Source organism: Alligator mississippiensis, chromosome 11, assembly GCF_030867095.1.
Source record: "Alligator mississippiensis isolate rAllMis1 chromosome 11, rAllMis1, whole genome shotgun sequence".
Lineage (NCBI taxonomy): Eukaryota > Metazoa > Chordata > Crocodylia > Alligatoridae > Alligator > Alligator mississippiensis.
The window spans coordinates 19342169-19367390 of NC_081834.1; the positions used below are offsets into that span (position 1 = coordinate 19342169).

General features: G+C 44.3%; 1 protein-coding gene across 1 annotated transcript in view; it reads left to right on the top strand.

Moving 5' to 3' along the window:
- The window catches only part of ATP8B4 (ATPase phospholipid transporting 8B4 (putative)), a 200904-nt gene that overhangs the window by 114055 nt on the left and 61627 nt on the right, over positions 1-25222 (top strand). The window contains 3 exon segments of the mRNA XM_019477374.2: positions 4354-4436; positions 17990-18148; positions 23346-23434. Coding sequence (XP_019332919.1) covers positions 4354-4436; positions 17990-18148; positions 23346-23434 — 331 coding nt within the window.

Sequence of the window (25222 nt, forward strand, 5' to 3'; positions counted from 1 at the left end):
GGTCTCGGTGGCCTTGAGGAAGGGCTTGAGGACCACCAAGATCTGTGAGAATGGTACCCCACTCAGTTCTGTTAAGGGGACCGCTGATCCCAATGTCCCCAAGCAAGTCCATGTCATGGATGGCCTTCTGTTGCTCCACCAGCCTCTTGAGTATCAGGTATGTAGAGTTCCACTGAGTCTCCACATCCTGCATGATTTTGTGCTGCGGGATGATCAGCTCTGCCTGTTTCTCCCATAGCATCTTGCCCCTTTTGACACTGTGGTGGAAGGTAGCCTGCCACCTTCCTGTATTTTTAAATCAGTTGCCTAGTATGGTAGTGGTGGCACCATCACAGGCAGCTTTGTCCCCCTCCAAGACATCTTGGACTGTGAGGTGTGCAGCCTGTGTGCAACACAGTGGATGCCAACAAAGTTGGCATCATGGATGACCTTGACCATATTGGCCCCCTTGTCGGTGACCATGAACCTGCGGGTAAGCCTGGCCTGCCCAACGAGCCACCCTTGTACCATGTGGTTCATGGCCACCATGATCTCCCTTGCTGTGTGGGACTCATTGATCACCTCGGCTAGGAGGAGAGCCCACTGATGGCCTGACTGATCACACCAGTGCTCTGTGAGGGAAAGGTAAGCATGATCTCCACCCTGGCTGCTCCAGATGTCCGAGGTGAAGTACAAGGCCACCTGTGGACTTGCCTTGTGCAGCTCCTCCCTCAAGTACTCCCTGCATGCCTCATACAGGGAGGGCACCACCGTCCTGCTAAAGGTGGTATGTGCAGGCACTTGGTAAGGTGGGGCCATGAGCCACCTGAACCCTGGCCACTCAACTAAGGAGAAGGGCTTGCTATCCAGAGCAAGCATCTCCCCAGTGGTCTGGGTGTTCTCGCTCACCTTGGAAACATGCCCCCCTCTGTCTGCATCTTTCCCTCACTGCTCCAGGGTGGCCTGCCTCTGCTTTGTGGAGACGGGGGCTTTGGAGTGAGCGGGGGACTTTCCTTTGGGCACGCTCGCACTGGTGCCAGGCTGAGCAGGAAGAAGGGCAAAGGGGGTGATGCCTCCTGAGATGCAGCAGCATCACCATGGTGGTGAAGAGTTTCACCTCCTTGCCCTGGCTGATCTGCCTTTGGCAGTGCTGGCAGATAGCAAACCTGGGATCATCTGCCACCTCAAAATGATCCCATACTATGCTACTCCCCCACTTCTGGGTTGTGGATGGGGATCCTGCCTTATCCCTCTCCTCAGCAGGCTGAGGCACAACAGTAGGAGGAGCTGACTCAGCTGAGCCACTTGCCTGAGCCTCCACAACCTCAACTTCAACCTCCTCTGAGGTGCTTTCTGGAGAAGGAGACCTGGATCTAGGGGAACTTTGAGGGGTGTGGAACACAAACTCAGATTCTTCCTTGGTCCCCAGAATTGCTTTAGCCAGGGTGCTCAGGTCCCCTGGTTCCAGCTCCAGCACCAGCTCCTCCTCTGGCAGTGGGAGGCTCATGCTGGGAGATGAAATTGGGGTGGAGGAGACAGTCATTCTGCTGCCGGTGCCTATTTCTGGAATTAGGAGAGGTGGTGCAGGTGCAGGGACATCAGGTACTGCTTCCACCTCCTTGCTCCCACTGGCAGCAGGAGCCTCATGGCTGCTCGAGAAGAGGATGCATCTATGTTTGGGGGGTGTGGGAAGGGAACTTGCAGCTCTAGCTCTCCCCCTACCTCCTCTAGCCCCTCTCCCTCCCCTGCCAGAAGACCTGGCACCTGCCTTTCCAGCACGCTTCATATTAATCTTTCCTGTGCTGCAAAAGGTGTATGTGTGTCTGACTTCTGGGTTGTGTGATTTGTTTGCTTTGTGTTGTGTGTAGTGGACTGCGGCTTGCTGATGATTTTTGAGTATAAATAACTATATGGTGTGTGTTGTTCTCCTGTGATGTGTGACTGACTTTTCCTTCTTCTCGATTGTATGATTTGTTTGTTTTGTGTTGTGTGTAGTGGATTGTGGCTTGCTGATGATTATTGATTATGAATAACTATATGGTGCATGTTGTTCTTCTGTGATGTGTGACTGATTTCTTCTTCTAAGACTCTGAGTTCTGTGTTGTGTGTGTTAATCTCAATATGAATCTCTATCTGACTTCTGTGCTGTCTTTAGTCTGTATGTAAACTAACTATAATAATATTAATAACTAATAACTATATATAATCTGAATCTCTTCTTCATCTATGAATATCTGACTTTTTCTTCTTCTGCAATGTGTGGGTGGATCACACTGCCAGGGAAAACACTGAGCTGTCTCTTTAAGAAGTATTGGAGAAAAAAAAGAAAACAAATATAAATTGAAAGAAATGAATTGGATAAGTAAAGTAGAGGGATTCTAAGATAAACTAAACTAAGCTATATCCTATCCAATCCTTTCTAAGAACAAAAAGGAGCAGGCAACTGACTAGGAAGCCAAGCCAGTCCAGTACCTTTCTGAAGCTGTTGCTCAGAACCAGCTCACAAAAGGCACAGAAAGCCTGCAGACAGAGGCTCTTGTGCTGTTTCTATGTCCCTCCCCCAGACACTGTGATTGGAAGGGGACTTGGAGAAATCACACTCACTGGCCAACTAAAGCTTTCACTCTTTCCCCCTCTCTCTTCTAAGTTTCTGTTTCCCCTCAAAGACTGCCTTTTGAATTGCCAAATTTCTTCCAAATCTTTTCCAAATTGATTCAGAAAGTTTAAAGCTTTGAGTGATTAGATTTGGATTCGGAGATTTGGCCTCTGAATTGGACTGAATCTTCTCCAAATCAAATCGCAAACTGAAGCTTCGCACTGCTCTATCAGATACCATGATGATAGACCAAAGTGGAAGAACTTAGAGAAACTGATGTGAACAGTTGTTTTATAGGGCTGCTCTTTTATGGTTTGTCTTATTAAATACAAAAAAATTAATGAAATACAAAAATGAATTGGAGAGACAGAAGAGCACACAAAATCATAGTAAGAAAAGCAGAGGTTTAAAGTTGTATACTAACAAACTAATTTGTTGCATATCAAACTACATGAATCTTTCATATTCAGTTTCTGAATATCTTCTGGAAATAGCCTACCAAAAATAATTTTCTCAACCACATATATCCAAATCAGAATTAATAACTTTAGGAGAATTAATATTCTAGGAGTAATTGAGACATCTTGAATAAATGACTGACTGACAGTATTGTTTTTGATGCTGGTAAATGTGTAGGCATTTTTTGGGCATGAACATAGCTTAACTTCCATTAAAAATTAAATCCTTAATTTGTGTTGTTTTATTATTGAATATCTGTTCTAACAACCATATGCACATGTGTTTGGTTAGGCGACATCAGGCATGTCTACATGAGATGTCTACTATGTAGTTGACTAATTAACTGCACAGTAAATGTCTTAGCATCTACACATGTGCCCCTACTAGGGCACACAAAACTATTAAACTCTGCAGCAGGGTAGTACTTGTATTTACAAGTACTAGCCTGCTGTGGAGTTTTTTGAGGGCAGTAGTGCATGTGTAGACACTGAGCTGGCTGGCTAGGGCATGAAGGTGCTGTAATGTTCTGGTTGCCTGCCAAATAGCCCTGTGCTGAAGCACCCTCATGCCCCAGCCAGTGCTTTAGCAGCATGTTGACCATGGTTGCAGCAGCCCTAGCCTGACAGGGAGACCTCCTGGGTCCCTTGCCAGCTGGGGCTGTTGCAACTTGGCTCAATGTGCCAGGCATACATGCAGACATCTGCCCAGGAGCTTTTCTGTAGCAATAAAATGCAGATTAATCGAGTCAATCCAAAGTGTTCTAATTGGAATGCACTGGAATAGGTGTCAGGCACGTGTCTAAGTGCCCTTAAAGAAAATATTTTTTCTTTGCTAAAAAACAGCTTTTGAGGATATATCCAAACTTCCAGACCCCTTCATTTGACATATGTGGGACACTGAAACAGGCCATTTCTAAGGTGCCCCACTTTTTCATTGTTTAAAAGCAACTGAATTTAACATGGCGTTTTAACCTCCTTTCAGCTTGCAACTGTTATTATTTCTATTGTATTTGGTAACTTTTGCATGATATAAGATAGCCTCTGACTAAATCATATTATGTCCTCTGTTGAAGAAACAAACAATAGTTGTGCAGTTGTTGATATCAGCACTTAAAAAAATAAAGATCCTTTCCAATTTTAAAGTTAGTTGCAAAAATATTCAGGTATAATGACATTAAAAGGAGCTGTCTGAACATCTATCCCAGGCCACAAAATCAGATATTTAGTACTAAGCATTGGATCTTGGGGATGAAGAGTAAGTTACAATGAGAGGGGATTTCAGAAAGTATTCTATATAAAAGGTTGTCTTTTATTTTACAGTGAGACTAACCTAAAAGTACGTCAGGCTTTACCAGTTACTTCAGAACTTGGAGCAGATATTAGGAGACTTGCAGAGTTTGATGGTAAGTGGTGATAAAAGTACATTTTTTAGAACCAAGATTTTGTGGGGGAGGGGGTTGTTTGTTTGGTTTTTTATAGCTTTCTTTTCTTGCTGCTTTCTGAGTAAAAAAGTAAATGACTTCAGATAAATGAGGCCAAGCTCCTCTCTTCTATCATGACTAGATATGTTTACCAATATGATTCTCACATCCCAAATTATTATCCTGTTTTAAGGAATGTCTTGACTGATGTGTTTTTCAATCTTGTTACTTTAAACAAGTTAGATTAATCTGATGGGAAAAGTCTAGTTAAAATGCAGGCAAATGTATTCAAAACCATGTTATCTGGTTGTATTGTATCTTAACTCCCTTGGGTTAATTTGGTTGAAAAGATGAATCTTTTTTTCTGTTCAAAACAATCACTGTGAAATTGAAGAAATTTAATGCATTTCTCTTCCCTCCCCCTACACAGTTAATACATTTACATTTCCTTGACACCAGTGCACTTCTATCATACTCTGAAAAATCTTAGGCACAATATAAATCACGTAGGGTGGGTACATAAGTGCAGGCAATCTATAGAGGAGACACTCTCACTGATGGTGCTGTACATAATGTGCCATGAGTTAGAGTACCATTGAACCCAACAGGTGCTCACCTGTTGGGTTGGGGCAGGGGGCTCAGGGCCTGCCTGCATTGGCCCTGTCCGGCAGGCGGGGGCACTCCAGCAGCCTCCCAGGAGGCTGCCATAATTTCTCTCTCTCCAACTTCACCGCCCCGCCAGCTGGCAACTGTCAGCAGTGGCTGGTGGGGAGGGATGGAGTTCCTCCTGCTGTGCATGCCCTCCTCCAGCTACCCCTGCTGGGGTCTTCAGGAGGATCTGGGCCAGGCCTGCATGGCAGGTGGGTGCGAGGCTCCCTTTCCCCCCACCCTTGTGTGAGCTTCTTGAAAATGGCAGAGCCTGCCATACCCAGAGCTGAGGCGGTGGGGAATAGAACCCCCTGTCCTGCAGGCCCAGCCCAGCTGCCCCCAAGACCCTAGTCAGGGTAGCTGGGCCAGGGCCACATGGCAGGGGTCTCCGTTTCTTCCCTCCATGCCCAAGTTCCAGGTGCTGCAGTCTCTGCTGCTGTCCAAATTCTTGTGTGTGGGGGGGGGGAGGAAGCCCCCCACACTGTGCAGGCCTGGCCTGGCCTGGCCGTGCTTCCCCCAGGGGTAGCTGTGGGAAGGGGAGGGGGGCACATGCGGTATGTTCAGTGTATAACAACATTAAATAGCATTCTGTCTGGGCTGATTAGCCCTGCCAAGAAACAGGGAGGAACTGTGGTAATATAGTTATCATCACTTTTTGAGCTTACTCAGGTATTTCTGCTTGATATTGTATTTAGGGAGGTAGATGTGATCAGTCTCAGAAGTGCAGCTATGAACACGTTCTTTCTTTCTTTCACATCCTGAGTGTACAGGTCTAAGAACAGAGCCCTGGGGGGCACCACTGGTCACCATGTGCCATGTTAATTTGGTTCCATCAACTATCACTCTCTGGGTCTGTCCATGAAGCCAGTTCCCCAGCCATTGGGCCATGAAATTGTTGAGGTCACAATTCCTCAATTTTTCCATAAAGGGCATCATGGGACATCAGGTCAAAGGCTTTCTTGAAGTCCAAAAGAAGAGAGGTCTACCTCCTCTCCTTTGTCCAGGTGATGTGTCACCTGGTCATAGAAGGAAATGAGATTGGTCAGACAAGATCTACCCACAACAAAGCCATGTTGGCCATCTCACAGAATGTTACCTTCTATTAGCCTGTTAATGGTTTCTTTTATTTTTTCCAAGATCTTTCCAGGGATTGAGGTCAAACTGATTGGCCTGTAGTTTCCTAGATCTTCTTTCCACCCTTTTTTGAAGATGGGCACCACATTGGCCCTCTTCCAATCTTCAGGCACTTTACCTGAGCGCCCTGAGTTCTTGAATTTCCTTGCCATTGGCTGTTCTATAACGTCAAGCAGTTCCTTTAGCACTCTTGGGTGCATGCTGTCTGGGCTGGCTAATTTGTGGATGTCCAGCCTCTCGAGATATTCCCTCACAAGATCAACGCCAGTGATGGGGGCATGTTTGCCTTTCCCCTGGTGATCCTGAGTCTTGTCAGACAGGGTGATCCCATTGGGCTGTTGGAAGACTGACACAAAGTAGTCATAAAGGAGATTGGCTTTTTCCTGGGTGTCAGCTATCAGCTGCCCCACTTTGTTTAATAAGGGTCCAATATTAACCTTGTCCTTTTTCAGACTTCCCACATATCTGAAGAAGGATTTGTTATTGTCCTTGATTTGTGTGGCCAGTATGAGCTCAGTTTCAGCCTTGACTTTCCTAGTTCACTCCCTACAGGTGTGGGCCAGTGCTGAATACTCCTTCTTAGTGGTGTTTCCCATCTTCCATCCCTTACAAGCTTCTTTTTTTTTGGTGCAGAAGGTACATGATCAGCATTCCCTCTAAGCTGCGTGGTGTGCGCAGCTGTGCAGGTGCGCCTGACAGCACAGCATGAGCACGCCTGCGTGGCTGCACATGCCACACAGCTTAGAGGGAACATTGCCCATGAGTTCTCTATTGAGCCAAGGGGGGTCGCCCAGCCCTTTTGCTGCTTTTTCTGTGGGCTGGAATGGACTTCGCTTGTACCTCAAGAATTGCATCCTTGAGGAGTGACCACTCATCTTGGACTCCATTCCCTGTTAGATTATGGCTTCTCAGGGCCTCAACAACTAGCCTCCTAAGCTTGTGAAAGTTGGGTTTCCTAAAGTCGAGGACTTCTGGATTGCTGACTGACTTGCCAGCTTTGCGGTGAATAGAGAAGGTGATCAACTTGTGGTCACTGTCACCCAGCTTCCCTTCAATTCTCAGGTTGCTCACTCGATCATTCCCTTTGGTCAGCACCAGGTCCAGCAGCGCCTTGCCCCTTGTTGGTCCATAGATTTCTTGTGACAAATAGGGCTCATCAATGCTTGTGAGGAAGCATTGCAAATCATCGGATTTGGCTTCCCATGAGATGTCCAGGTAGCTGAAGTTGCCCATGGCAACCATGCACCATGCACCAAGAGTGTGCAGCCTCAGCCAGTTCCCTGGAGAATTTGTGGTCAAGTTCTTGCTCTTGAGTAGGAGGTCTGTAGTAGACTTCCATTTGATCATCCTGTATCCTGTCAAGCAGGCTAACATGCTTGGACTAGTGGAATACCGATGTGAAATATTCATTCAGGAGTTCAGTTTTATCCTGAGTGTCAGTTATCTGCCATCCTATTTCATTCATCAGGGGTCCTATGCTTCCCTTATTTTTTTCTCTTGACTTCCTACATATCTAAAGAAGGACTTTTTGTTGTCCTTGATTCTGGTTGCCAATCTGTATTCAGTTTGTGCTTTTGGTGTCCTGATCTGCTCCATACAGGTGCAGGCTGTTGCAGAGTACTCCTTTTTGTTAGTTATTCCTGACTTCCATCCTTTGTAGGCTTCTCATTTTAATGATCAGATCTAGCTGAGTGCTCATCCATGAGGTCTCTGGGTAGTTGAAGTCACCCATGATGATCATGCTATGAGTGTGTGCAGCCTCTGCCAGTTCTCCAGCTAATTCCTGGTTGAGCAGTTTCTCTTCGTTTGGAGGTCTATAATAAACTCCTACAGTCAAATCCCCTTCCCCATGCTCTCCCCGTATCTTGACCCAGAGGGTCTCAAGCCGCCCTTCTTTATTTCCAAGCTTCTCTTCTAGGGAGGTGTAATGTTCCTTCACATAGAGAGAAACCCCACTGCCTTTCTTCCCAACATGATCCTTCCTATACAGTGTCCAGTCATAGGTGGAGTTCCACCAGGTCTCTGTGATCCCTATGAGATCACATTTGTTGTTGGTTAGTAGGAGGGCCAGTTCCTTCTGCTTGGTTCCCATGCTTCTGGCGTTAGCGTACGGGCAACTAAGCCTGCCACTGGAGGCCATAGCCTTTTGGGTGAGCAGTGGAATAACCTGTCCATTGGCCGGTGTCAGAAAAAGCTTCTTATTGTACCCTGGGGTGCTGGTTTCAAGGTTGACATTTTGGGGGCTTGTGCTAGTGGCTGATGGCCCATCCCCCAGCAATTTCAGTTTAAAGCTCTATCCAGAAGGTCCACCATTCTAGCAGAGAAAAGCTTCTTCCCCTTTGGCATAAGGTGGATGTCATCCTTTCCCAACGGGCCTCAGTCCCAGAGGTGCATGCCATGGTTGAAGAAGCTGAAGCCCTTGCAGAGTCTTCTGTTTACTTCTTCTGTGCATCTATCCCTCCTGTACCCATGACCTGCAACTGGGAGGACTGAGGAGAAGAATACCTGTGTGCCAGACACCTTGAGCCCACCCCTCAGAGCCCTGTAGTCTCTCATGATTTTTCCTGGCCGTGTCATTCATGCCCACATGGATGAGGAGCATGGGGTAGTAGTTGGAGGTCTGGACAAGTTCTGGAATCCTTTCAGCTACATCCTGGATGCGAGCCCCTGGGAGGCAGCAGACCTCACACAGGTTAGGGGATTGGGGCAGCAGATTGCTCCCTTGGTCCCGTTCAGGAGGGAGTCACCCACCACGACCACCTTGCATCTCTTCTTTGTGGGGACTGGCTGCCTTCCTTCCAGAGCTGTTGCTTCCTCTGATGACTCTGCTGGCTCTGTGAGAAGTGCATACCTGTTTCGTGGTTTCAGGGGAGGAGTAACCCTGGTGCTGCATGCGTTGGGGCTGGAGATTTCATAGATTTCATAGACATTAGGGCTGGAAGTGACCTCGGAAGATCATTGAGTCCAGCCCCTGACCCAGGGGCAGGAAGTCAGCTGGAGTCGCAGGATCCCAGCAAGACCCCTTATATACCTATAGGCAGCTACCAGGTCCTCCCTGAGCCTGCGCTTTTCCAGACTGAAGAGTCCCATAGCTCTCAGCCTTTCATCATAAGGCCTGTTTTCCTGTCCTCTGATCATGTGTGGCTCTCCTCTGGACTCTCTCAAGCTTTTCCACGTCCTTTTTAAATTGTAGAGGCCAGAATTGGATGCAGTACTCCAGGTGCGGCCTCACCAAGGCTGAGTACATCAGGAGGATGACTCCTGGGATTTGCTAGAGAAGCAGCTATGGATTTAAGCCAGAGTTTTGCTTGCTTTGCCAGCTGCAACATCACTTTGGTGGCTCATATTCATCTTGTGATCAATCATGACCCCCAAGTCCCTTTTGGCCGTAGTGCTAGCAAGCGTAGCACTGCCAAGCCTATAAGCATGCTGCAGGTTTTTCTTCCCATGGTGGAGTACCTTGCATTTTTCGGTGTTGAAGGCCATCAGGTTTTTGTCTGCCCATTTTCTGAGCCTGTCAAGGTCAGCCTGGATCACCATCCTGTCCTCGGGTGTGGATGCTTTACCCCAAAGTTTGGTATCATCAGTGAACTTGGCCAGTCTGCTTCTGATACCAATGTCCACATCATTAATGAAGATGTTGAAAAGAATAGGCCCAAGGACAGAGCCTTGGGGGACCCCACTGGTCGCAGCGCACCACAATGATTGACTTCCATCAACTACCACTCTCTGGGTCTGACCTTGGAGCCAATTCCCCAGCCAGTGGACTGTAATGTAGCTGAGGCCACAGTTTGCCAGTTTTTCTATGAGATGATCATGGGATACCAGATCGAAAGCTTTTTTAAAATCAAGATATATAAAGTCAATCTCTTCTCCCTTGTCCAGGTGATATGTCACCTGGTCATAGAAGGAGATGAGATGGATCAGACAAGACCTACCCACAACAAACCTGTGCTGGCTATCCCTCAGGATGTTGCCTTCAGCCAGTTTGTCAAGAATGGTCTCTTTGATGATATTTTCCAAGATCTTCCCTGGGATAGAGGTCAAACTGTTGGCCCTTTAGTTCCCTGGATCTACTTCCCTCCCTTTCTTGAAGATAGGCAACACATTGGCCTTCCAAACATCGGGAACTTCACCTGAAAACCACGAGTTCTCGAAGATCCGTGCCAGTGGCAGAACTATAATGCTTGCCAGCTCCTTAAGTAACCTGGGGTGTAAGCTGTCTGGGCCAGCTGACTTGAAGGTGTCCAGCCTCTCAAGGTGTTCCTTCACATGGTCAACATTGATGAATGCAGCCCCTACCCCAGCTGTAAGATCCCCAGCAGCCTGGAGCCCAGCGGATTCTCCTGACCCTTCCACCTCCTCCCCTGGAAGAATTGGCTTATCTCCCAGCTGGGGTAGGGGGAGTAAAGTCCCCATCGTGGGCCTCCCTTTATGCTGGGCACAGCCTGGCTGAGGGTCTGGAGTGGGGGTGGGCATTTCTTCAGCACTGGCTGGGGAAAGTTGTGGCTGAATGATCATCCTGGTTCCCAGCTCAGGTTGGGGAAGTAAACACTGCACTGTGGGCTCCATGCTCCCTCCCACCATTGGACACAGCCTGGCGGGGGGTCTGGAATAGGGGGAAGGGGAGGGAAAGGGTGGCTGTTTCCCCCTCCCCCCCAACTCCCTCCTTAGCCTGCCTGCCAGCTGAGGAGGGGGCATCACCCATCTCCCGGCTCTAAGCAGTGGCCGGCAGGCTGGGAGGCTTGCTCTAGCATCCCCCGCCTCCTGGTATGGGCCACTGAAGGGGTCCAGGTGCCTTTCATGTTTGAAAAGTGAACGTCAGTTCACTTTGTCATTGGTTCAATCTAGGCAGTACATAGAAACCTGCAGATTGAATCGATTCAGCCTCGGGCTTTTTAACTCTGTACTTAGTCTTGATGGATCTAAGGGACTGACCTGAAACACAGTGACATTGATGGAAAGATTCTTGTAAACTGCTGCAATATAGTGATTCAGTTGGTGGACAAACTTCTACGCTATCATAATTTGCATAGTAGCAAATGTAGTAAATTTTAAAGTTTTCTTAATATCAGTGTGCCAGGACTCTTGCCGTTTGAATCAAACTTTATTATTTTTATTTTTATGTTTTAATCAAAATTGTTTGACCTAATCTGGGATGAATTTCAGGAAAATATGATATCCTTTCTTGGTGTATTGAGCAGAATTTCTTAAGGCTTTGTTTAGACTTTACATGGAATGTATTGCTAAACTCGTGCATGATTTCAATAACAAAAGTTTCATGGGAATCATTTTTTATTATTTCTATTAGTCCCCAGGTCTGTGTTAAGGCTTCATTTTTAAGATTTACTAAATATAAAGGCTGTGTTAGAAAGTAGAAAGGCTCTTTGTTTTAATGGTATAGTTTTCAATAGCAATGAAAATATGAGTTTAGTATTTTTGGATAAATCTCATTCTTTGGTCTACAAAATACTACTGAGCTGAAAAAATGGGGAATTGTTTTGTCTAAATAATTTATACAATTGGTAAACTCATGTAAATGGTCCTAACACTGAAATAAATATTTATATTGAACCAGCATCAATTTCTTTAGTTTTTTATTAGAATTTTATGGACATAAAATAGTTTTTCCAAGTAAGGAGAATCTAAAAATATACATCAGCAGCGTATACTTCAGTCTAATTTTTTGAAGAAACTACAGTGTTTAAGCCTTTTCACATTTAATGTGTTTTTTCCATCTTCCTGATTTTTATCTAGTGTTGTGATCTGTTTTATACAACTTATGACAAGTTTACATATTTTGTATGACAGTTGGTACTAAATTCTGTACCAGTGCAAGGTTTAGGAGTCCTTTACAGGAAACATCCCATACCTTGTGGTCATTCTGACAGCATGTCATTCTAGCTGAAAAATAAAACATCTATGTTTAGCAAAATAGCTATGCATTTTTTAGTAATTATGTTCCTAAAAGCATACAAGAAAAACTGGAAGTATATTTACCCATATCTTAATTTGAAACATTTTACAACAGGAGAAATGCAATCAAAGGGCCTTGTCACATGTTATGCTTAGGATGTATTTTATTTTACTATATTTACTTGAATACAACATAACTTTGAATTAAAGTGAAATTAAATGTATACATTTGTTATAATTTTCCATATATAGTGTATAATTATTGGAGGGTCATCTTAAATTCGTCCCCCCCAGTCCTGCAGTGGGGAAAGCAGCAGTGGGGTGGTAGGCAGCAGGGGAGTCAAGTAGCTTGACCTCCATAGCCTGCCCCTCCATACCTTGTCTCCCCTGCTGCCTGCACCTTGCCCCTTGTGCCACCTGCCCCCTATGCTTTGTCCTCCCTGCTGCCTGCCCCCCCACCTTGCCCCCAGTACCATTTGTTTCCCCTCCAGTAGCTGTGCTCCCTGGTGCTTGCCTGCCTGCCCCCCATGCCTTCACTCACTTGCCATTTGTTCCCCCTCCCCCTTCCACTTGGTCCCCTACCACTCCTTATCCTGAGTTGTGGCTCTGGCTCTAGCCCTGCTCTGGCCTGGAGAACAGAGCACATGATGACTCCAGCCCTAGTCAGGCAGCAGTTATTGTGGTGGTGGCAGCTCCAGCCTTGGGCTCAACTGGGCTGGTAGTCAGTCCCAGCCTTTCCCCCAACCACTGGTATCTTGAATATAAGAATGGCCATTTACTGGGGCAGCCCACAGGTCCATCTTGACTTGAATTCTGTCACACTGTGGCAGAGTGTGGATGCTGAAAGGGAGAATGAACAGAGTATGACCAGCATTTTTCCCCTGTTCCTCTCACACATGTAGCCTCCAGCATTTGAGGTCTAGGAAGTTTTGATTCAGAGGCGGTATCCCTAAATCCCATGCTCAATAGTTACTGATGCACCTTTCCTCCAATAATTTGTCTGATCTTTTTTTGAATCTGTCTGCTTATGCAACATCTTGTGATAATGAGTTCCATACTTTAATTACATCATGTGTGAAAAAAGAACTTTCTTTTGTTAGTTTCAAACTTACCACCTCCTAGTTTCATTTTGTCACCCCTACTTCTTGTATGGTGAGAGACAATAAATAGTAAATCCCTATCTACTTTCTATTCACCATTTAGAATTTTGTAAAACCTTATCATGTACCCCCTTAAGTGCCTTTTTTCTAAACTGAATAGGCCCAGCCTCTGTAGTCCCTCCTCATGGAAGCCCCTCCATACCATTAATCATCCTTGTTGCCCTTCTCTGTACCTTCTCTAGTTCTTCTGTATCTTTTTTGAGGTGTGGGGACCAAAACTGGGTACAGTATTCAAGGTGTGGATGTACCATGGATTTGTAAAGGGGCATAATGAAACTTTGTTTTGTTCGTAATTCCCTTCTTAACAATCCCTAACATTTTGTTTGCCTTTTTGATGCTGTTGAGCACTGAGTTGATGTTTTTAGTCAACTGTCTACAATGACTCCCAGATCTTTTTTCCGTGTGGTAACAACTAATGTAGAACCCATCATAGTGTAGGTAAACTTGGGTTATTTTTGCCCACGTGCATCACTTTACATGGATAACAGCATGAACAATGCATGCCCCCGGAGGCTGGGTGGGGCATGGTGACCACCCACAGGTGGTGGCGGATGTGTGGCAGCGGTGAGAGGGGAGCTCCCATAGGTGGCCACAGCAGTGTTGGCGGCAGGGGAGGGGAGGGGGTGGCGAGTGCTGACCAGAGGTCAGTGACCACCCGCAGACGCTGCTGGCAATGTCAGCGGTGGCCAGCAGTGATTGGCGAGTCCCCGCAGATGTCGGTGGTGAGGGGCAGGTGCTAGTGAGCAGTGACCACCCACAGGTGCTGCCGACAGTGGTGGCGGCCAATCGCAGGGGGTGCACGTGTACCTGCATGCACCCCATACACATTGCCAATGGGTAACTGCACTGTATTCCATCTGCTGGCTTTGGTACAGTGAAAGGGCTGGGACCTACAGTCAGTCATGAATTGACTCCATTGTGTTAGGGGGACTGGGATTGACAAAAAACCCCCAACTGCTTGTCTGTACAGTACTAGCTACCCCACTGCATCAGAGCCAGTTCAAGATTCTGGTGCAGTAGGAAAACTGGGACCAACAAACCAGTGATCATTATGTCCCAGTCTCAGCATGGCACCGTAATTTCCTGATCATAGAGCAGCTGGATGTTAGCTCAATAATACAATCTGAAAGTACTCCTCCCCAGAAAAGTCCTAACTTTGCTATGCTACATGACATTTAGCATGTTTTACTGCTTGAACACTTGGATGCTAGTGTTTTAAGTAGTTAGCATGTGTGACAAGGCTAGTTGGCTCACAGAACAAATCAGTGGAAAGCGAGGAAGATAAAATTCAGGAATCTGAACTTTTGGTCTCTTGTTCTAATCACTAACAAATACTGTCCTATTAATTGTATTGAACTACTCCGTATTCAAGAAGTTAAAAGTGTGGAAGGTTCTGATTTTTTTTAAACATTTTTCTCAAGTATAACTGATATTAAAAATACATTCCCAATAATATATTACAGCTCTTTTCATATGTTCAAATAGGATTTGGTTACTTTTATGAAAAAAACTTCTCTTTCATCATAAGCAAATTCACAAGCAAAATTAATATTGTTAGGAAAATTAGGGCCCATGCCTTTACAAGAGCAGTTCTGTGATCTCGGTCAACTTTAAAGATCTTTAGAGTTATTTATCCCCTGAACCAATTCATGTGTTTCAGGGCATCATTATGACAAGTTAATAGATAGATCTTGGTAGCCTGAGAAATAGATCAGACAAGCAGATTTTGTGTCTAGACTTGTTAAGCTATCAAGATAATTTACAAGCTTTGGTTGTGTATTCAGATACCACTGTGGTAAGCATGGTATAAAGAGTTACACGAGGTAGACTAAATAATGAATACACTTCAAAAGCTTTATTCATGTAAGAGCTCTGAAGTTCATGGTGATTTTCTGAAATTTAAGAAACTGAAACTAAGACTCTTTGGTCTAAACATTGTGTTGCAGATCTTGCAAAAACAGCTTTGTAAGAAGATCTATATTAATTGTTCAGTTTGGTTTGGCTGGAAAAAGTGTGAAAACAGCGTATCTCATAATATATTATTATTGCATGTGCCACCTGGAATTAGGGAGAAGAGAACATACTTTGCATTCAACTTTGCATTTAAGAGCGGAAGAAAGGGGAAAATATGATCTTTGGGGTATCTGTTCTGAGAGATAAATAGACAACAACCTGCTAAAAGATTTTACCCTAAAACAGTATCTCACATTAGAGGTTTTAAAACAGGTCCTCTTAGGCAGGCACTATACAATTTATGACAAGTTTAGCTTGGAGCAAATTTTTTAACATTCAACTTCTAAATCCTAGAGTATAGGAATATGAGAAAACTAAGACATAACTGTAGAACAAAGCCATTGTTTTTAAAAGGTCATGCTGGACGTGCTGTTTTCAAAGTTGAAAACAAAAATTGTCAGAAAGGAAAATTAATGGTTGGGTGAAGTTAATACAGCATGGTGAGTGATCATAAAATATAGGAAACATTTCTTATGAAAGTCTGCAAATGAAAGAACTCCTCTTTTACTATAGCTAAATACTACACATCTAGCTAGCTTGGTGAAACCAAATATGCATGAGGTTTCATAATAGTACGTAAATCACTGCACAATATGTTAAGTTGCACAGAATTTAGCAGTCTTGCATTGTCCTGTACAATTCAGTTTTTACATTTTAAGCAGGGCTCAAACTCTCAACCCTCAGGGCCTGTGAATTAAGGACAGATGCCTTGTAAATTTGGGAAAAGTGACCAAAACCAGGGCACTTAATTTGTACATATATCACCTCTGTATATGTGGGTGGCCTCTTCCATCACACTGTTTTCTTTTCCTCCAAGCTGTAGGCTGCCATTTCTGTTTTTTCTCCAGCAGTACTGATCCCAGTTGGCTGCAGCAAGAGCTTGTTTTTGCTTTACATCACATGATGTGCAAGATGCCATTAATGGAATCCTTTTAGAATATCTCACCATCTGCAGCACAGTACTGTATGTTTACTGCTTTTTCCAAATTTGAGCATTTTCTAATCAGGACCATGGAACAAATTAAACAAAAGTAGAAAGAAGAGGGAAAAAACCTAGGACAGCTGAAAAGAATCATTGGCATTCCTATACACTCTAAATAAACACAAGCTGTATCCTGGTTAAACATGTACTGCACTTATCTGGAGCCCCAATTTTCAGGCTGGCGTATTTTTTTAATTTAATTTTGTTTTAAAGACTACTTTCTACTTATGAGAAAATCTTAATGGGAATTCTGGTAGGAAATTTTTCAGAGTTCAGGGACATCTTTCCACTCTTAATGCAATGTAGTCATTCCTAGGGAGTAGTTTTTATATTCAAAGAGTAATAGTAAAGCTATGATAAAGCTGTTTCATTAGGGTTCTCTTGGTAATAAAGTTCTTCTAGAGGAGCGTTTCTCAACCTGGGGGTCATGACCCAAAGATGGGATGTGAGAATATATGAAAGGGTCATGAACAAACTTTAAAAATGGAGAAAAACTTGGAAACCATGGCTTTTCCCTTGCAGTCTGTCAGAGTTCCAGCCTGCAAGGGGCTGCCTTGTGCCCCACACACCCACCTCCCTCCCTACACACTGGGGGATCTGGGGGCAGTAGGTCAGGAGCGAGGGGCACTGGGTTGGGACTGGCCATCGATGTTTACAAATGGGTCCTAGTATAAAAAATGTTGAGAACCACTGCTCTAGAGGATAAGAATTCTTGGCCAGCAAACCAAAAGGTCTAGTGCCTAAAGCATGAAGGTCACTATCTCCATGATTTAGAATCTGTTCTGTTTAAAAGGCAAAGATATGGATCTCAGTGATCAGTTTTCTTTTTCTTGGTTTGTATCATAGTCTGTGGACTTTAACTTCAGGCTTTTATCTGTGGTTGAGAGGAATATCATGCTCCTGGGTATCACTAGTCAGCGGTCTTGACCAAATGGATGAAGAAGAATAATAGTGTCAGCCAGAGACTTAGTTTGCCATGTGTTTGTTGCACACTTTGGAGGCCCTGATGGCAGGAAGTGTATGGTTGTAGACAAATTCCCATAGGACAATACAAAGAGCTATTCTGTATTAATAGGCCAAATTAGCATCAGTATTGCTCAGCAGCATATCTGGGGTTGGGAAGGTGGGATGCAAAAATAGCCACCGCCACTGCATAGGATACAGAGGTGTCCTGTTCCACTTCTGGTGTTACTAGCTGTTTCATTAGTGAGAAGTAGTTTGAGCTTGTAGATAAGGCACTGGGCTGAGACTTGAGAGAGTTTAAATATATTTCCTGTTTTATCACTCACCTGCCATGTGACTGCTGACAAGTTACTTATAATTTATGTGTTTGTCCCCTCTTTTCCCTTCACCCCATTTAGATTGTTAAATTATTTGGGAAAGTAACAGTTTCTCACTATATGTTTTAATATTATGCTTATGGCAATAGTACCCTGGTATCTGTTAGGGCCTGTAGGCACAGTACAATACAAACAATAAAACTAGTAGTGGATGGGATACAAAGGGTGCCCTCCTAGGTTGTAAAGTGTGGTAAAGCTCTGATAAGTCTTATGTAAAAAATCTCTCTAGTCTTTTGACTGAAGTAGAAGAAGGTATCCCAGAAACTTCTTGTTAGTGTAAAATTTTATATTGGTGAATAATGTGTTAAATGAGTGATAATAATTTAATTTATCATTTTACAGGGGAAGTTGTTTGTGAAACTCCTAACAACAAGCTAGATAAATTCATAGGAGTTCTTCTTTGGAAAGATAATAAGTACTCCCTTAATAATGAACAGATGCTTCTACGAGGATGTGTGTTGAGAAACACAGACTGGTGCTTTGGAATGGTTATTTTTGCAGGTAAGACAAAATTTCTGTTCATTAACAATAATTTCAGGTCATGATAATCACACATCCCAGTGCGCTTAGTGTCTTAGTGACTATGGGCACTTGTACACTAGATGATGTCATGATGTAAATGTGATGAAAATGTCACTTTGTGTGGTTTAATGGTGTCACGTGCACCAGTTTGGAGGGTTTTAGATAAGTTTGCATCATTGCACACTAAACTACACCTGATGTTGCAGCTATTAGTCAGCTCATCCCCTCCAGCTCCAGGAGAGGCAGGTAGGCTCTGCAGAAAAAAAGGATCGGGCCCCTTGCCGCTTCTGCCAGAAGCGGCAAGGGGCCCGATCCTTTTTTTTTTTGGTGGAGCCTGCCTGGGGGGTGGTGTGGGGAGGGCGAGCTGCTGGCAGACCAAGTGGCTCCTGAGCTGCAGGGGGTCTAGGTCCTTCCTTCTGCAGTGGTGGTGCCCCCAGGACTGCCTGGGCTGGCTTTTAGCAGGCCAGGTGCTGCCCCAGCACAGAAGCAGCACCAGGTCTGATCCAGCTCTTCCTGGGCAGGGGGGGGAGTGGGGGGGGGGAGTGCTTCCACCATGGAAGAAAGGACCAGGGCCTCCCCTGCAGCTGAAGAGCCACTTGGCCTGCTGGTAGCTCACCCCTCAGCCATAGGCAGGCTCCCTCACCATAACATAATGGTAAAATAAAACCTCTAAATTGAAATGGTGGGTTTAAATTAAAAACCCAGTATTTCAATTTAAGGGGCATAGAAGACTAAACCCCCATCACGGGACAAGTGCGCAACAGCATTGGATGGTGCTTTTGGTCCAATGGTCTCAAAATGTTTTGAATGTAGATGTTATCTGCCATTTACAAGTAGGCCTAAATGTGAGGCACAGAGGAATAAGCTGACTTCTTTGAAGTGTCATAGTGAGTCACTAGTGATGGCAGGAATGGAATGTAGACATCCTGAGTAAAACTAGCCAGAAATTTTCCAGTAAAATTTGGACCCAAGGAGTTTCACAAGAACATCTTGACCTCAGTGATACTTACAGCAAATTGTAGGCAGGCACATTTTCCTTTCTGGTTGTATGGTGGAATGCAAGGGCAGCCCAATCATATGGACTTTCCTGGGGCCAGGGACCTAGAACTTCCAGGATCAAGTCAGGGGTTTTCAGAAGCCAGGAACCTAGGAATCCTGGAAGACCTGGGAGGGTGTTTGAGTCTAAATTCTCAATCCAAACTCCTGGGTGCAGGGTTGTGCTTCATGGCTTCTATAGTAGGGCTGCCCCTGCTGTGGTAAAGACTCCTAGAGACATGTGTGTGTGTGTGGGGGTGGGATTGAGGGAACTAGTGTTCCCTCATAGTCAGTGCCTGGGGCTGGTGCCATGCTTGCACTCCCCAGTTACACTACTGTATGAGGGAACCTGGGACATCTGAAAATAGTTGTTAGACATAAGCATAGGTGAAGGGAGAAAAAATTATTTGGTGGGGCAGAGTGTGTATATGCCACACCCCCCCCCCACCCGCATGTAAGTCTGTGAGGGAAGGGGCAGGGGGAGAGGAAGGGGCTGGGGGAGGGCACAGATCAAGGTCCCAGTAGTGAGGGAGGGAGCAGGGCACAGGCAGGAGCAGGGGCTGGGGTAAGCGGGGTCCTGGCTGGGCCGGGTGATGAGACAAGTGGAGGCCCAGAGGGAACGTGCCCCTCTGATGGTGGCTGCTGCTGCTGCACTGGGCTTAGAGCCCTGCTGCCCCGAGATATGTGTGGTATCATGTGTGTCCTGCTGCCAGGCAGGCACAGGGCGCAGTGCAGCCCAGTGGCGGCAGGCACATGGCCTCGATCTGCCCTCCCACCATGGCGGCGAGGGAGGGAGTGGGGCTGGGCCTGGGGATCGAGACTCCCATGCCATATGCTTCTTGCTGCTGGCATTGCACGACTTTCAAAGCAGCAACAGTGAGGTGCAGAGGCAGGGAGCAGAGGCCAGCCCTCAGCGGCAGCCTGTCTTCACCCTGCGCAAAGATCGGGGGGCACATGACCCCCCTTGGCTTCCCCACAGTGCACACAGGGGCAGCCCCCCTCCCATGCCCCCGAATGAGCCAGCAGGCTCCAGTTGTCCCAGGAGCCTGCCTGGACCGGGCCCCACTCAGGGTGAATGGGGCCTTGTCCGGGCCAGGTCATGGGACAATCCCCACAGTGCAGGAGGGAGTGGGGCAGGGGTGAATGATTCACCCCTGCCCCACCCCCTCCTGCACTGTGGGGATCTTGATCTGCCCCCTCGCAAGCCCAGTCACAAAGAAAGTAGATTGAAACTTACCTGTCATGCTGGGCAGCCACACACCAGGGCTGCAATCCTGGCTGTGCAGGGTATCTGTGTGTGTACACCCCTCCCCCCACACCCCCTGCTGTAACAGCAGCCTGCATCTGGGCTGTCCTGTAGCTGTACCTGCTGCCCTGCATTTGGGAGGGCTGAGCCCTGGTAGCCCCCCTCTTCCGCCACTTATGGACCTGAGGCTTTGAGCACTTCCAGGACTCCTTATCAGGATTCAGGAGCCTTTGGATTTCTAGGCTTCTTGCTGAATTCTTGGCTTCCAGTTCTGTGCTGGACAACCTAGTAGTCAAGGAACCAACAGTTTGGGGGCAGGCATGCCAGCTATACTCTCTGGGGCTAGGACCCTAGAGTTTTCAGACTCCCATGCCTGTTGTCTTTCTGTACTGCTGTAGACTTTGAGGACTAAGTCTGGCGTGGAAAGTTTGGGAGCCCTTGGACAGCTGGCTTCTGGGAGTTCATGTAACAGGGAGTCCTTGGAACTGCAGACTAGGGGGGCCTGATAGCTGCTTGTGGTCAGCTGAAAGTAGTCAGTCCCAGAGAGTATGTTTTATTTCAGAAACACAAGCTTCAGTATTTCTGAATATATTTTTTTAAAGATTTCTTGTTCACAGAAAATTTTGCAAAAATTGGTTTTGTTTTAAATTATTTAATTTTCCTATGAACTAGAAATCCCAATTGTTGGTACACTGAAATATCTGCTGTCTTGTGCTCTAACCAGGAGTCAGCAACAGATAAATTAACAGATGCACAATCAGTCTTAATGTATCTGTGTTCAAATCTCAAATGTTAAGGGGTATCAGAGATTCAAATTTCTGAATATAAGAAAAATGAGTTAAGCTTGTAAAATTGTCATGAATTTAAGCAAGTAGATTTTTGGGCTGATATTTACCATAATGTCTGATGAAAAAAATAACACCACTTTACATGGCCTGGAAAAAATAGCAAGATTTTTTGCAAAATTACAGTGGTCACTCACAAATATATTAGACTTATATATATCCTAACAATGCAAATAAAGTGAGAATAAGAAAATCCTGATATTGTGAATGGTTTACGAACAGTTTACACAGTATCATGATAGTGATTCAACATACTGGTTTTCAGCTGCAAAATTACTTACCAAATAAGGTTATGTGTAGATTCAGCTATAAAATTGCATACTGACTAAAGTGAGTGTGGGCTTTTGTGTCATCTTAACAGATGGTGGCTGGGTTACTGGGGGCAACCAAGGAAGGGTGATGTTTATTTGTGTTGACATATATTTGCGTCAAACGAAATACCAGATATACTGTATGTGTGCACAGAGGTGTGGGAGTCTGTGTGTGTATGCATATTAAATATGCACGTTCATAAAGGTATAACAGTTGTATGATTCTGATTTTTTTTTCCTTATTCAACCTTTGTTTCTCTTTAAATTATAAGTTCTTTCGTGCTTAGGCTTTGGTTCACTGAATACTGTGGATAACTGTTTTTGACTTGGATCTCTGTGTGGTAACATAAACATTTAGTAATAGGAATAATGGATGAAACCTCAGGTTGAATATAAAGTATGAATATATCTAACTTTTTCTGCTTTCAGTTGCATAGAATTTTTATTTCCATCGTGTATATAGATCCATAATTGACTAGAAAGTTGTACTATGTATCTGAAACATTTAAAAATGTTTTTGTTCTTTTTACATGCTAAACAAATGCTAGCCTGTTTTGAGCTTGAGGTAACTGCAATATAATCAAATTAAGACATGCAAAGCTATAGCCAGGTGATCTGAATGAAGGTATATTGCCTACACTGTAAGTATGAATTAAGAGCAATGCACATTTAAAATCCAAAAATCCTCCCTCAGGAAAGGCATCACATCTCCTGAATAATTTTATTTATGGGCTAGCGGCAAAAGTGTGCTTGGAACATTCGTGGGAAACTTGCAGATGTGTCAAAACATATATATGTGGCAAGAATTTAGCCAATACATTGATTATGTTTGATTTCTTTTTTGTTCTTACAAACATGTCCTTGACCAGATACTTTGTTAAATTTTTTTGTTTAGAAAAGGCTTTGCTCTAAGGAGCATCCATGAATTGTATGGTTTCCTATCAAATAGCATCAAACTCATTTGCCTTGTTGACAGCATTCATCATTTGTGTGGATTTTAGCATACAACACTTTACATGCTCAATGTCCTCCATGGGCATGCATGGAATACAGCCAAGTTGTAAGTCCAGAAGAGGGTTAGTAGGCTTGAGCAATCGCACATAATCAGAGAAGCTGAGTGCTTACTTTTCTGTTGGCAAATGCTACAGGACTTCAAAAACTAATTGCAATTAAAGATACAAAAATTAACTTTTCTGTGCCACTTTTTAATTGAGCATCAGGAAGTGCACTATAGATACCAGCTAAATAAGCCCCAGAAAGCTATGCTGAGGTAGCTATGTATTGTGCCTGTTTTACAGAAGCACTGGTAGGTGAAATGTCTTACTCCAGCAGCTCATAGGAAGTTTGTGGTAGAGACAAGACTAGTCCACAGAACTCCTGGCTCCTACATTTGTAGGTAGTTTTCAGATAATACCTGGAGCTGGGATGAAAGATCATTGGAGTAATATGAATTTAAATTCGATGTTGAGTTCAGTTGCCTAACCATCATTTCCATTGGACAGTCACTAAAGAATTTTCAAACTCTACTGTGAAAGCTCAGGAATATTTATAGACCACTTACAAGTTGGAACATATCTTAATTTTTCACATTTTACTTTACTATGTGTTAGGAAATATATATATACTTCAATATATATGAATATATAAATATAGCTTCAATATATATGAATACTTCTTGTAAATAATATATCATGCAATAATTAAAAAATAATGATCAGTTACCATTTTGTTTTTTATAGGCCCTGACACTAAATTAATGCAGAACAGTGGTAGAACTAAATTTAAAAGAACAAGCATTGACCGACTGATGAATACTTTAGTTTTATGGGTAAGTTGTTATAGTCAGATCAGGAAAAAATCATTAGATATTAATATGTATTGCTAAATTTCATTTAACTTATTTTGGACTTGTATCTATTTCTGAAACATGTACAATATTAATATGTAGACACTTCAGAACAGTTATATACATTATGTTGAGGGACATATGCATACAACTTGAAAATCAGTTTGTTGTTAAGCACTGCCATGTTATGAGAGTACTTGAAAACAGTAGCAATCTGTTTTTCTCTAGGGCAGGATTTGTGCATGAGGCCACCAGTATGATGAGTTGAAGAATAAAGGCAGAGAAATTTTTATAGTTGCTTTCTTGTTTCTGCTCACCATTTTTGTTTCCCAGCTTCAATGGGAGCAGGATTGTGTTCTTCCTGTTAATTTTCCTTTTTTATGGCATGTTTCCACTATGTATTGAAAGTTTAGGCGTAGAAGCTTTCCACTCCAGAATTTTACCAGTCTGGGTATATTATTTTTATGTTAAACTTGGCTTCTCTAGAATTAAAGCTGAAGATATGCATCCAAATTCCTTATGATTTCTTGGTAAAATAAACACTGTTGTTTTATTATAGGCTGACTTTAAAATGCTGACTTTAAAGTGTTGTACTTTTGATCATGGGAAAACTTGCAGAGTTGCATAAACTTTTTCTCTGAGTAATCCAAAAGTTGGTTTTTGGGTGTTAAGAGAAGTTTTCATGAGAGAAATAGTGAAACCTTTTCCATGTGCATGCATTGCTACTTGCATTTTCAAGTTATGCACAGATCTTCTATACCAGGGGTGGGAAATTACTTTAGCCCATGAGCTACACAGGGAGTTTTGCTGAGCTGTTGTTGACTGGGTCAGCACTCCCCTCCTGGCTCTCTGTGCCACAACTCACCAAAACTCCCTATGCGAGATGGGGCTGTCCCACCCCTAGAATTGGGTGCAGGGTGGATGGGCCAGGGTGCAGGGACCACAGATGAGCCACACTGCCCTGCTGTGTGCCTAGGGGCTGTGGGACTGGCTGCATGTGCCATGGCCTGGGATGCCTCTTGCTCCTGGGCTCGGCGGGACTGAGGGGCCTGCCTGATGCAGGCTGGACAAAATCCCTCAGCAAGCTGGATCTGGCCCACAGGCCATATTTTGCCTACTCTTGTTCTGTACCCTCATACAATTAAAATTAATCTTTTATCTGTGACTTAAAATAATACAACTTAAACTAAACTTTTCAAAGAATGATTCTAGTAATTGTACGTTTCACAATAATAAAAAATACCTTCTGAGCAACTCTTATAATAGCGTATATTTAGAATGTATTCATACTATGGGACTATACTGATGTTGCACCAACTCTGGAAGTCATTACTCAAGACTGGACTCGACCTTTAGGTCACAGCACATGGGATGTGGTAGAATAGAACTGAATCACCTGAGGGAAGCAGAAAATATCGCCCAGCAGAATTATGGTAGTATGTGTATGGTTATAACTATTTTATGTGATGGATCTTTATCCTCCTCCCTCCCTCTCCCACCTTTTCTGCTCTGCCTATGGACCAGTGCAAAGGGAACTTGGGACATGGTCTCCCCTCAGAATCTAGGATTCAGTAACTGCAATATTTACTAAACACATACCACAGAAAAGTTGGGGAAAGAGGCTCCTTGTATCTCATCTTGCAAATACACTTCTGTGTAGGCCTGACTGTCTGCTGTAAACCCATGAAGGAGCCCTGGGGAATATGGACTCTAGCTGAAAGGAAACTGAATTTTTTTTTCCTAGGCCATTAGAGGTGAAAGTACTCTTTT